The sequence below is a fragment of the Phycomyces blakesleeanus genome (genome assembly GCF_001638985.1).
Source record: "Phycomyces blakesleeanus NRRL 1555(-) unplaced genomic scaffold PHYBLscaffold_2, whole genome shotgun sequence".
Taxonomy (NCBI): domain Eukaryota; kingdom Fungi; phylum Mucoromycota; class Mucoromycetes; order Mucorales; family Phycomycetaceae; genus Phycomyces; species Phycomyces blakesleeanus.
Window position 1 is genome coordinate 3,653,369 of NW_017265135.1, and position 14,431 is coordinate 3,667,799.

At 39.9% G+C, this 14,431-nt stretch overlaps 3 protein-coding genes across 3 annotated transcripts in view; 2 read left to right on the top strand and 1 right to left on the bottom strand.

The window, feature by feature from the left end:
- Positions 1 to 1,563, top strand: part of PHYBLDRAFT_179449 (hypothetical protein) — a 2,783-nt gene extending 1,220 nt beyond the window's left edge. Inside the window, exon 4 of the mRNA XM_018438146.1 lies at positions 455 to 1,563. Within this exon, the coding sequence (XP_018298276.1) occupies positions 455 to 1,423 (969 nt within the window). The 3' untranslated portion in view covers positions 1,424 to 1,563. The remainder of the gene's footprint in view (positions 1 to 454) is intronic.
- A 1,317-nt stretch (positions 1,564 to 2,880) lies between these two features.
- PHYBLDRAFT_163260 (hypothetical protein) lies at positions 2,881 to 3,844 on the top strand (the record flags this gene model as incomplete). Its single annotated transcript, XM_018434764.1, has 2 exons — positions 2,881 to 2,980; positions 3,039 to 3,844. The coding sequence occupies 2 exons, from the start codon at positions 2,881 to 2,883 to the stop codon at positions 3,842 to 3,844; spliced, it is 906 nt and encodes a 301-aa protein (XP_018298277.1).
- Positions 3,845 to 4,707: 863 nt separating this feature from the next.
- Positions 4,708 to 5,898, bottom strand: PHYBLDRAFT_163261 (hypothetical protein; the record flags this gene model as incomplete). Its single annotated transcript, XM_018434765.1, has 2 exons — positions 4,708 to 5,286; positions 5,395 to 5,898. 2 exons carry the CDS (start codon positions 5,896 to 5,898, stop codon positions 4,708 to 4,710), a joined length of 1,083 nt encoding a protein of 360 aa, XP_018298278.1.
- Between the last annotated feature and the right edge of the window lie 8,533 nt (positions 5,899 to 14,431).

A 14,431-nucleotide genomic window follows, 5' to 3' on the forward strand; every position in this document is an offset into this window, starting at 1 on the left:
CTGGATGAGTCACGGCGATCAGGTCACACAAGCTGCTCCTGGCTTCTTGGTTATTTCCAAGACCAACACCGCTCCCTTTGCCGCAGTTGCTCACGAGTCAAAGCCTTTCTTCGGTACGCGTAATCTTCTGCATGTAGACGCAATGATTGTTCCTAATATCTCATTTTTATAGGTATCCAGTTCCACCCCGAAGTTACTCACACCGACGATGGCCAGGCTGTCTTGAAGAACTTTGTTGTTAACATTTGCCACGCCGATGCCTCATGGACTATGGTATGTGTGTACTACATAGATTTTTTTTGTTCCTACGTGCTACACAATGATTAGAGTTAAGGAGTTAGAGGAGGACAGTGGGGGGGGGGGGGGGTATATTTGAAAAAAATTCCAGAAATTAGTATTTTTTATATACTTCATATTTACTGACTTTTTTTTATTTTAAAAAAAATCTACACAGGATGCTTTTGTTGATAAGGAAATTGCCCGTATCAGAAAGATTGTTGGCCCTCACGGTCGTGTTGTTGGTGCTGTCTCTGGTGGTGTTGACTCTACCGTCGCTGCCAAACTTATGCACGAAGCCATTGGTGACCGTTTCCACGCCATCTTGGTCGACAACGGTGTGATGCGTCTTAACGAGTGCGCCAATGTCAAGAAGATGTTGGGTGACAAGATGGGTATCAACATTAAGGTTAGCGATGCCGCCGATCTGTTCTTGGGTCGTCTCAAGGGCGTCACTGATCCCGAGACCAAGCGTAAAATCATCGGCAACACCTTCATTGAGGTTTTCGAGGCCGAGGCTGCCATCATTGACAAGGAGTGTGGTGGTGAGATTGAGTACCTTCTCCAGGGAACTCTCTACCCTGATGTTATTGAGTCCATCTCCTTCAAGGGACCCTCCGCTACCATCAAGACCCACCACAATGTCGGTGGTCTTCTCGAGGATATGAAGCTCAAGCTCATTGAGCCCCTTCGCGAGTTGTTCAAGGATGAGGTCCGTGCTCTTGGCAAGATTCTTGGTCTTGATGATGAACTTGTCTGGCGTCACCCCTTCCCTGGACCAGGTATTGCTATCCGTGTCTTGGGTGAGGTTACCAAGGAGCAGGTCGAGATTGCCCGTCTTGCCGACAACATTTACATTGAAGAGATCAAGAAGAATGGCTACTACCGCCAGATTGCTCAGGCATATGCCGCTCTTTTGCCCATCAAGGCCGTCGGTGTCATGGGTGACAAGCGTACTTACGAGCAGGTCATTGCTCTCAGAGCTGTTGAGACCAAGGATTTCATGACTGCTGATATCTTTGCCAGCGCAGAATGGTTTGTCTGCCTCAAGCGTATTAGTTCCCGTATCATCAATGAAGTTAAGGGTGTAAACCGTGTGGTGTACGATATCAGCTCCAAGCCCCCAGCTACTATCGAGTGGGAATAAGTCAATACATTATATCTGTTCTTTTGTTCTTTTTCTTTTAATGTTCAACTTTCCATTTTCTTTATCCACATCTTTTACATTTCTTCTCTTTGCATTAAAAATAAAATAAAAATGACTCTACATCTGTTTCAATTATAAAACTCAACTGTTCACAATATTTTGCTATTCTGCTATTATCGTTATCGGTATCGTTAATTTCTGAGTAACCATAAATTGAACGACCTCAAGCACAATATCAATTTTTTTATGCTTGTATATTCGGTTTTTCTATATTTTGCCTAGTATATAAACTTATCTTTAATGTCTGTGCATTGTACATAATTTAGCTATAAAACATTCCTATGCGCATTTGATGCAAAGATTAGCAATATCCGCAGTATGCGGGATATGAGGGAGAAAGGGAGAAAGGGAGGAAGATAGAAAAGGCGAGTGTCACCTTGTCAAATAATTAAATATACCATTAAATCTTGCAAGTGCATGTTTCAATTTCTTGATTATTTTCTTGGTTTTGGGTTTGGTTTTGGTTTTTCCTTCCTTTAAAGTTTCACAAGCCCATATGAAAGAACCATTGAATATTTATTCTTTTCAAGTATATCGAAAGTATAATCAAAGCCAATCATACTAGATACATAGCCTTGGTATTGAGAGGCGATACTATTCTTTTAAACTAAATGTCTATGGAATTTGTGTAAATTGGTTTTATAAACTTGATAGAAAGAAAATATTGAGCTGCTTTTTCTTTTGTGTGTCTATCAAAAGTAAATACACTCAATTGAATTACAGTCATCAGAATCATTGGCATCAGCAGCAGCATAATCATGATTAGCATAATCATGATTAGCATAATCATGATTAGCATAATCATAAACATAATCATTTTTCTTTAAAATGATATAATACTTACAATTATATAGCTCAATGTTTCAAGTACAATAGTAACGTATTTTATTGGATTAGGATGAATAGGCCTTGTTGTTCTGTATGGTCTACTGTAAAATGAAAATCTCAAATATTGTTTCAAATGATATGGACGATCTTGGCAGCGTTGTCGTACTTTTATTTTTATTACATAAGATAAATAAATACTTAAAAAAATGTCTCTTGAAAATTGCGTAGTAATTGGTTGCCTATCAAAATGATAAAGATATTTCTGTAGTTGGAGGACAATGTATTGTGAGTGTCATGGTGATGATCTCATTTATATTATTTACGTTTTTTTGTTTTGTTTTTGAAATGTTCATCAAATAAATATATAATTGCTTTAAAGTTTCATCCTGCTTTATACAAATTCCCATATTTTTTATTATTTTTTTTAACAAAAAAAAATCTTAAAATAGGCCAATTAAATTGTATTTTTTGTTTTAAAATAAAATAAAATAAAAATTCCTACTTAATTCATGGGGCAGCTTGAATTTTATTTATTTATTTTCTTTCTCTCTTTACACTTCTTTTACGATATGGTCCGAACACTAGAGCTACCGATGCTTTCGTTAGCCATGCCCAATATTCATAAACTGGATTCCATCACAACCGATAGTCTTTCATGCATGTGGACAGGTATACAATTCCTGTCTATTTTTTTAAAAAGAAAAAACGTATTCTCATCAATCAACAGTATTTTCAAAATGTAAAGAAAATCTTGAAAATGGCCGTCGTCTAGAAAACCTTAGTTGGCGCCTTTGGTACAGAGAATCAGTCGTTGCCAATGATAGACCATGCTCAGTAAACGAACCGACTACACCAATAGACGAACAAGAGTTTGCTTTACCTAGCCCAGCTTCCACAGTTGGACCCTCAATACCAATAGACCCAAAACCTTTAAAACATGTTTCACCAACTTCCTTTAAACGTATGCTGACCTACCTTGGATCGCCCACTCATCAAACACAGCCACAACCTCCAACAACCTTTCTTCCATTGTCCCTTACACCACCCACCAACTGTATTTCTTCTGCACCAATCATCAAACCTACCTCACTACCTTCACGACCCACCCAGCGTAACAGCAAATTTTTTATTCTCTCAAACGAAGACTCTGAAGATGAAGATTCCTTTGAAGCAGAAAAAAGTGATGCTGATATTGATGAAGACAACGAGGACGTTTGGCAGGACGATGATGAATGTGTTACAGTCTCAGATGACTGCGAATCCGCTTATCAACGCGAATTCAAAAAGCAAATTGTGCGTTCCGATAGGCCCAGTTGTCCCTCCCTGCTGTCTCGCCTCCTTGTCAGCCAATGCACTACCACGCGCCCGATAAGAATCACTGCCACCCTTGTAAAACCCTCTGATAGCACTTCTAATAGTATTTCCGATAGTTTACGAGATTGCATTGATTGGGAACACCGCCAAAACAACTTTAATGCTATACTGAACTCACCTAGCACTACCTCATATTCAGAAAGCTTCCAATGGTGGTAAAACTTTATAGCGCATTGAACCTGGTTCACATCATTAGACATCATCAAACATAACCATAACTACAACTACAACTACTACACATACACATATATTATTTATCTATCTATCTATATATATATGTGTGTATGTATGTGTTTTTCTTTATATATATATATATATATATATACTCCTACATACATTACTTACATTCTACCTAATAGTTCTTTTGAACCTCTATACACAATACACATCGTCAAATATATATGTATATATATATATATACATGTCTATATGTAAAAATACAAATGCATACACACCACAACATTCCATCATTTCATTCTCTCTTTTTTTTTTAAGAAAAAACCAAATTCAGCCTACACCAAATATTACAGATCGTCAAAGATTACTGAAAAAATCCCCCCAACTAAATACCAAAGCAGACCAAAAATTTCAATGCATATAATTTTTCTTATCAATATCTAGCCCATTTGGAGCCATATTTTACTTTCATTGTATAAAGTATAAAATGTAGTTTCTTTTATAAAAAAAACAAGCACTGAATAACGTATCAACTCTTAAAGTATATTGGGTAGATAATGCTATACATTACCCTACGGGAAATAAATAGGTGCCCCCGGGGACTCCCTGGGAAGCCGCCCAGGTGGCGGGGGGAGGTGCCCAAGAGGGTGAAATTGACTTCCCCACTTTTTCACCTCCTACCTGTTATTGATTACTGTATTTTTTGTTTGTTTGTAGAGAGGAACGAGTCCTTGGATTTTATTGAGTGTTAGTGAAAGGAACCCAATTTTTTTTTGGTTCTTAGTTTTTAGTTTTCAGTTTTTTTTTTGGAAATGTGAAGTAGAGAAGAGAAAACTAAAAGTAATCTATGAGAGATCTAGTTCCTGAGCAAAAGACGTAGAAATTTTCCCTACAGATGATTGTACATGTTGTGTGTTAAAAGGCGCAGAGTCAAAAATCACTTGCCAATGAGCTCTCCACAGAGATAAGATGATGCAGCTAATGGCCTGGCTCGGGTCAAGATAGTGTTCAAAATTGGCTGAATTAGGAAGATCCAAGTGAAACAGCGCGCGATGAACATCAAATGGTTCAGGTTGATATCCAAAGTAAGTCAGCCAGGCATTGAACCAAACCGGCCACTTAAGAGGACACAGATACAGAGAGTGCTCTATGTTATCAATGCCATTGCTGCAAAAGGCGCACATCGGAGACGGGAAGGTTGTGGGAGCGATGCGATGGAGGTGTGAGCTACAGGACAAGGATTGATGTAGTGCGCGGTACCAAATGTTTCGTACAGAGTAGTGTATGGAAAAATCCCAATTTTTTTTCCCATTGAGTCGGTGCAAGAGTAGAGACGTGGTTAGACAAGGGCGGATTGATTTGCCAAATTTTGCGAAAGTGAATGGTGTGGAAGTCTTTGAGATACCGGCAACCAGTGGGCAGTGCTGCAACAAATGGATATGCGATTACGAGCTCTGGGTGGAGAGTGCGAGTAAATTCAGGATGTTCGAGGGGTGGTAGTGTTTACGCCAGAAGAATGGCAAGAGATTGACCCGTGCGTTCTGAAGGTTACGGAGGAGTTTGGCGACAATGTATCTGGAACCAAGGCGTTCTGAAGGGACTCGTGAACGAAGAGCTTGAAGGGACTCATCGTAAATGAAAGCGTAAGAAACGCGCAATTTTCGCCAACCCTTGGTAAGACAAATAGATTGATCAGAGAACTGTATGATATCGAGTATGGGCAAGATCAGACATGTAGCTGGAGTGGGAGTTATGGTGGAATAATTCCGTGGAATGGCATCAGTCGTAGTTAGGAGAGTATTAAACGCACTTTGTACATTTTTCAATCTAGCAGGGTGTAAATTTGCAAACATCATAGACAGGCGAATGTCTCCACTTGGGGTACATTGTCGCAAAGTAGCTTTTATCCATTGTGCTACAAAAGATTGGGTCGACTGCTGGTCTAAACTGGGCTGTAGCCATCGCATCTGGAGAGCTTTTTGTTGCAGTTGTGGCTCAAGAATACCTAGACCACCCGTCAAACGTGGGCGACACATTTTGAAAAAACTAATCAAAGGAAACATGCCGCGACGCAGGAATTGTCCTATACATGAGCGTAACTTGTCAAAGAATGAAGCAAGAACAGGAGTTACACGAAGGACATGCAAAATCTTGGATAGAATTAGAGAGTTTAACACCGTAACTCGACCCCTGACAGAAAATGAGTGTTGAGAATGAATGTGACAGAGGTGTTCTATCTTTTGGATAAGCTGGCAACAGAATATGTCTCGTTGGGCAATAGATGATGTCCGAGGAAAGCCAAGATACGTCAGTGCGGTAGGTGATGTGCGATCGTGCCAGGATGTAATGGACCGGCCCTCAAAATAGAATTTACACTGTGGTAAAGGAGATCCTGACAACAAAAAGGCTTGCGTTTTGTGTAGATTTCTCCTTGCATTCGAGACGCGAGAGTATGTGTTCAGATGCTGATAAAGGGCGCCTAGTTCAGAAAACGAGTTCAAGAAAATAAGAGCATCGTCGGCGTATGCTAGGCATTTGATCGGAGGGGGCGGATTTGCGGATAAATTATGTGTGGGAACTAAAAGACCTGTGATGTTGGAGTCCCCTATTACTCGTCGAAGGAATGGTTCGAATACGAGATTGAATAGGACGGGTGAGAGCGGATCTCCCTGGCGCAGACCTCGACGTTGGGCTATTGGAGTAGATAGGAAGCCATTGACATTGACCGATATGTTGGTCGAGAAGAATATATGTGTAATACAATGTACAATAGATGCTGTAACCGAAAGTGAAGAAGGATACGACGAAGGTATTCCGGGTGGACTCTGTCATATGCCTTCTCTTGGTCAAGTAAGATTCCTATAGCATCTGACTGAGTGTGTCCAGCCTCCTCCATGATTATGCGCGCCATGAGACTATTGTCTGCAATAAATCTTTCTTTCACAAAGCCAGTTTGGAAGCGGTTGATGGGGTTATGCGAAGCGTCTCTCACCTAGCTATTGAGCAAATAAGTGAAGACCTTGGCATCCGTGTTAATCAAAGCAATAGGCCGCCAGTTCTTCAAGCTAGAGAGATCGCCTTTCTTGGGCAACAAAGACAGGCAAGTGGAGCTCCATGAGTCAGGAAAAATTCCGTGGTTGAGCGCATCCTGATAAATGTTAGTTATGAGACTGGAATAATCTTCTTCAAGAAATACAAGAGACAGAATTTCATACAGTAGTCTGTCAGGCCCTGGGCTGCTATGGTGTGGTGATCGTTTAGATGCCCCACGGATATTCTCTATGGAAAATGGAGTGGCCATTGACTCCCGGGTAAGTTCTGATAGGACCAGTCCTGGTGGAATATATGGCAGGAGTTCATCAATAGCTCTGTGGTCTATGGGTTCATCAGTGTAGAGCTGTGTATGGAAGGCGTTTGCAGTGGCAGTCATGGAATCAGGAGTCACACATATGTTATCTGTGCTGTGGTGCTGTAGAAAAGGGATATCTTTGTGGATATTACGAGACATGATTGTTCACTTGAGATATCCAGCAGAGAATTCTCCCTGCTTGCACCAATGTTTGCTTGCTCGAAGTGCCAAAATCTCAACATTCTCATGTTGTACGGCTTGGAGTTGGTGCTCAACGACAGGGAGCTGATCATCACGTATATGGTCTATATTATATTCGCGCATGAGATGGTTACATTTGCTTTGGAGAGCTTTCTCTTACTGAACCTGCCATGTAGTTGATTGATGTGAATGTTGCTTGGCAAGGCGGCGGATAATAGCTTTAACCTTCTCCCATTGGTCTTGATATGAAAGGATATTAGGGAAGTTTGTGCAATTTTGTTTTACCAATCTCTTTTCTAATGTACTAATATAGACAGAAATGTTGTCGTGACTGAGAGTCACAGATGCACTACTTGCAGTAGTAAGGGACTACTGCAAGAAGATACATACGAGTGCATAAAATACTCTCTCTCTTCATCATTCTGTCTGCATCAATATCCGTAGTCTTTTCATATAAAATAGCTTCATATTCTCGTCAATAAACATCATCTTTCACAAGCTCAACTCTTCTTCCTCTTACTTCTTCTACTCCGTTTCCTAAAACGGATATTATCACATCTTAAAGACTGCTGATCATTACATGGTGGAGAAGTTACTTTTCCTCTGTCTCTGCTCTACCACCCCCCTCGTCTAAATATTTTCTTGTCTTTTCTACCCCCATGTCCACTGACAGCATTCACAACCCTTCTCGTTGGGCCAGCCAGGTTAACGGCCAGGATTCTCCTCTGGACCACCCAACCATCACAGCACCCCCTCTCTCAGGCATCACGCCTCCAAGCATGTCTTCTGCAGACATGCTCGCCGCCCTTTACTTGGCCTCTGCAGCCAAATCACTCTCGGTTCCCACCTACGAACCCTCCATGTACATCAATTCGTGGTTGCACCAATACCGCACTGAGGCAACATTGGCTGGGGTTCCCACCGACCTCCTGGGCAAGTTTCTCTGCCATTACCTACCACCCAACATTGTCGAGTGGATCTGCGTCTCCAGTTGTCGTAACAACTGGGAGGAGCTCCAAGACCTGCTAATCAGCATGTATGGTCTAGACCTGGACATCGAGAAGGCTCAATGACGCCGGGCACTCCAGGCCACTACCCAGGGAAACCTATCCATCTGGCTGTTTCAAGTCAAATTTGCTACCTTGGCAAATGACATCCCGGATTCTGGCCGCCTATCCAACCGCACCATCCTGAACATCTTCCTCAAAAACATCAAGCCACCCCTTCGTCAATTGATTGAACCCACACTGAACAGCCTGGATGACTGGGAAACTGTCTATGAGAAGGCCGTAATGCTCGAGGACCGCATTGGTGACTTGGCACCCCCACGCGCTCGCAACTTCCATTGCCAATTTGAGCCCATGGATTGTTCTGCCGCGATTGCCTCTCCTCAACGGCCCAAGCAACATAGTCTTAACGATGGAGTCCCATGTCTATGGGGACCAGACGGGAGACCCATCTGTGGTTACTGCAAAGGGGCCCATTGGAACAAGGACTGCCCTGGGGTTTCTCACTCTGCTGCCATTACCTATCAACCTGCCATAGTCAAAGAAGAGCCCCCTCTGGCCACCGCCATCACACCTGATTGGTTGGCCACTACCGGCTCCTCTCAGCCCACAACGTCAGCAGGGCCTTCAGTACCATATGTCATACAGAACAAGGCTTTGTCTGCGCTTGTAGACACAGGATCCACCATCACTGCAATCCGTGCCTCTGCGTTGGAAGGCGTAGTCGCTGAGGTCGATCCTGATCAGTCCATTGTATTCAACACTGCTGCTGGAGCTATGGCATGCTCTCACAGAACTGTCTCCCTTCCAGTCACTCTCCTTGGGCGCCCTCTGGAACTTACCTTCCAAGTGGTGGACCGACTGGCTCACAATATCATCTTGGGATACCCCAACTTGAAGCATCTGTCAGCAGTGATTGATACCTCTGCAGACAGTATCAAGTTTGACATGTGTAATACCATTACCCGGCCTACCACACAAGCTCCATCAGCCATACAAGCAACTGGACACGTCCACTTGCCAGCCATGTCCCACTGCTATCACATGGTCCAAGGCCTCATCAACAAGTTGATGTATGTAGAAACCAGCCCCAAGCTGTTCTCATCCCGTCTCTGCTCTATTGCTGCTGGACTAGTCCAATTCGATTCACAAGGCATGGTCACAGTTAAGGTTGCCAACCTGGGTACTTCAGAGGTCCAAGTCCAATCCGGTTGCCAGTGTTATGTTTTTAGAAAAAGAAAGAAAAAACAAAGTGCAGACAAGAAGTACGGTGAGACTTTGTTTATTGATGAAAAGAGAGATGATCTTCTATTGCTATTTGCTATGTGAGTTTATATAGACATTGCGTGTGTATTTAGGATAATGATATGAGTATATCATGTGATGTCTGTTTTCTTATATCATAGATAATATATTGTTAAGTTATTACCCACGCTCTTGTTTGAGTGATTAGTGATGTTGACTAAGGTGTGTGACCTTGTTATCGGTATATTCTTTATTTAATGATAGTGTGAGAAATAATGTATAATTGATACTGGTCGCTTATTAAATATGTCTTTGTCTTATTGTCTGTGCGCTCTATTTGAATCCATGATTATGTTGGATACAACAGCGATATCAACAATATCAAGGCTGCCTTTGCTCGAGTTTCTGCCACTGTTGCCCAGAATGTGGGTACTGGACTTGTTAAGATGATGGAAGCAAAAGGTTACCAGGTGCATTATGATGTAAACGGGAACAATTTGCTGGAGAGGGTGTTTTTTAGCAATCAGAAGATGACGGAGAGAGCTCGTCACTTCTCAGAAGTTATGGTGGTAGATGCTACATATTCTACCAATAACTTGTCAATGCCGCTGATTTGCGTGGAAGGTATTCACAACCTTGGAGAAGAAACTCTCAAATCGTTTCCCATTACCTTTGCCTGGGTCTCTAACAAGCAGCAAGGCACATATCTTTGGTTCCTCCAGCAACTCAAGGCACTTGTTTTTGAAGACAAGGCTCTTAGCACAGTTTTTGTGACAGACAAGTGTGCTGCACTTATGAACGCTCTTGATGTTGTGTTTCCAAACAACAGCAAGCTGCTTTGTTACTGGCACATGCTGAATAGTGTGGAAAAGGCTTTTTCGGGAAAAGTTGGCTCAGTACAAAAAAAGGAAGAGCTGACGGGATATATATCCAATATGATCCATAGCAAAAGTAAGAAGGAGTTTGACTGGGCGCTGAATAAGTTCAATGCTGTATCTGCTGGTTCCGAAGTAGAAAATGGCAATGTGAAAGCGCCAGTCTTGGCATATTTTCATGACAGGTGGATTACATGCCAAGAGAAGTGGGCAGGTTATCTTACTCAGAAGATAATGCATTTTTGATGGACAACATCTCAAAGAGTGAAAAGTGCCCATCAAGCCTTAAAGAGAGGTATATCTGCAATAGCTTCTCTGGATCTCGCCTTTGAAAATATTTCAAGATATATTGAGAGGCTTGAGAGAGACTTCCGGAATGTGGAGATCAGGGAATCTACCACGGTTGACCCTCTTGTTAGACGAAACAAGCTTTTGTCTAGACTGCTCATGAAGGTCTCAAAGCGAGCTTTACTGGTAATAGACCAAGAGGTTCGACTGAAATGTAAAAGCAGTATTGTTTGTGAATGCATGAACAAGCTCCAGTATGGTCTACCTTGTCGCCATTCTTTGCCTGCTGGAAGGGATATCTATATTTCTGATATCCCTGAAAGGTGGGTTATTGATCCTCGTAATGTAAAGCCAAGGGACAACACTTGTCGGGAAAACTTCCAGCTTGAGGAAAGACCAGAGGTGTGGAGGGGGGAAGTAATTAAACTCGAGTCACTGTTTCAGTCCTGTGAGGGCAGCCAGCAAGTGACTAACCTCCTGAATAAGATCAAGAAGGTCACTTCTGAATTCGAAGGCAAAACTGAGCACCCTTCAATTAACTTTCAAGCCCTAGAAAAAATCAAGTACCCTGGCAAACGGAAGGGTAGTGCACGTCCAAAGCATCTCCCCAAAGACTTTGGTTGGGCAAACTGGAGAAAGATCAGTGTTTTGTCTGGTCATGTAAGATAAAAAAAATAACATAACAAAGTATTAATATGTATCTTGAAGTACTAGGCTGACCTTAAGGCAATGGTTAGACTGAGAGCTAAAATGAGGAAGGGAAAGCCTGCAGCTACACAAAAAACAAAAAACAAAAAACAAAACAAAAACAAACAAGAGCCTCTCGACCCAGGTAAGATGTGTTCTTATTTTACAATGTAATTGAATCTATGAGAAAGGATTCCCATCTTATACTTTCATGTTTTTTTAGTTGATGCTACCAAAAACAAAATAAAACAAATAAAGCAAGAGCCTCTTGACCCTGGTAAGATGTGTTTTTATTTTACTTTAATTGAATTTATGTGGAGGGATGTCGTCTTACACGAATATGCTTTTTAGTTGATGCCACCAAAAATAAAACAACAAAAATAAAACAAGAGTCTCTCAACCCAGGTAATATGCTTTCTTATTTTACAGTGTAATTGAATCCATAAAGAGAACTATCGTCTTATACTTATATACTTTTTAGTTGATGCCTCCCAAAAAAATGGGTTCAAAAGACCCACCACCACCCTAGAAGATTACCAGTATGATAATTGCACCTCTGTTGGCAAGAGGGTCAAATTCCAGCCTGGTTTTCCTGTCTCTCATGAGATAGTCGATGATGTCAAGGGTGGGTTTAGCCCTACTGCTGACAGGTGGTGTGGTTTTCAGGTCCTTGCCCACTTGATCTACAAAGATTAAAATAAGTTTTCACTTGTAAAAAGAGATATGCTAGCCACCCTGCTGAAATACAAAACATTGTACACAAATACCTTCGGCACTGACACAAGCCAACTAGAAAAAATCATTCAACATGGCTCTCAACTCGATTATAGCAACACCAGTAACACCAACACCAACACCAACTTCATCCCAGTATGTTCAGACGCCAATATGTGGTTTAACACATCCGACTGTGCTCAACTAGCTGCGGACACATATACACGACCAGTCTGCATCTACTCAGACAACCCCAACACCCCCTAAACAACCTTTCTCCCATTCGCCCTTCCCAACAACAAAACCAAACAACGACAACCTCTGATTTTTAATCATTTTAACAGTAATCACTGGACAACAGTTGACCTTTCTCATAATATCTCTAGAAAATAGCCAACCGTTCCTGAATTATTTTTTTAGGTTGTGCCAGAAATAAGATTGATGATAACTTTGATACTTACTGGAATAAGTTCAAAGAATTTAACAAGTATGATCGCTAAAATGCCATGCTCTCTCTCCATTCTGATCTAGATCAACCAATTGATCTTACTCCAAAATAATTTCTTTTTGATATTCTTTTCTATTTTATTACTCTTTTAATTATACTTTATTACTTATATTTTATTAGCTAGATCTTTTCTTATTTATTTACTCATTTACTTTTATATTTTATTAGCTAGAAAATCTTTTTTAAATCTTTATAAATCTTATCAATTTGTTTCTTTGCATCAACATAAGCTATCTATCACTTGTGGGTTAAATGACTCTCCGCTCTGTTTTTTTCTAGAGATCATTCATGGGAAGTACTTTACCCTTCGAGTTACACTTATAACCAGCGAATTAAAAATCATAAATATCGGATGGTGTTACACAGATGGAGCCAAACTATCTTCGAATATGTTATATTATGCATTTGTATCTATTTATTTTATCAATTCAAGTCTTGGCTCTCTATAACTTTGGATCCAAATAGTATATAGATATATGTATATGTTCTAAAATTTTTAGTTGAATTGAAAGGGTCGATCATGAGAAAACTAATGTACTATCTCAAAAATTTGCTTTTTTCAATTAAATAAAATATTGTATTTGCTTGTAGAATCACTTTTTTCTTATTTGTTCTCTATGAAACTTTTACTGGATTCATATGCTATCTGAATATATGTAATTAAAAACTTTTTTTGGTCTTATATGAATACTTTTCATTTTTTGTATTTTTGATAAAATATCTCATGTACATGTTGCAAGGAAATGATAGAAAGAGTTTTTACAGAAGAAATAAAAATAAAAAATAAAAAATAAAAACAAGAATTTTGTAAAAATATATTAGCTTTACTGCTAAGAAAACTTTTTTAGGCATAAAAGGCTTCATTACCTTTATATCTATTATGAAAGTTTTTGAAAAAAATGCAAATTGTTGTATCTAACATAATCGTAGATTTAAACTAAAAGTACAGACACTCAATAAATACGTACATTGAGTTACCCACAACTAGTAACAATACTAAAAGTTATATCTTCCCTTATACAAGGAAATTACATAAAGAACATACTAAGACAAATACTAAGACTCTAGTCAATAACACTAAAAACATAAGAACTAAATCATAGAAGATAATGGTAGAGAAACAGACATTACATGATATCATCATATCATCTCCAAGCTAAATACAATGTCTATATAAACGCACAATACAAATAGCAATAGAAGAGCATCTCCTTTCTGATTCTTTCACTTCTTCTAATAAAACAAAGTCTCAATTGTGGTATTTCAGGTACAAAACAATAGAAAAATAAAATATTTGATAATAGAGACGTATAGAAATACTTTGAGACTGTATATCAGTTTTCTTTATTCATAAATAAAAAGTGTCCCTTTTTATAAGAAAACACAATCTGCTCTTGTCATTACGTCTTAGTTTCTTAAGGCTTTCTTCCTTTACTATATTTGGTTATTAGAGTGTATTTACTGCTTAACTAGTGTCAGTGTTACAATTATGACATCAAGTCATAAATTGTACTTCTTTAGCTCTTAGCTATTCTTTTCTCTTTTACACTAGAGCTTTAGGACTTCCTACTAAATTAGCTCCATATCGATCTGACACAGTTTACTCAGCAGTATGATATAATTATCTTAACAATCTTTAAGATATTATCTACAGTACTAATTGTAATAATTATTGGGCTGATTACTTAATCGTTT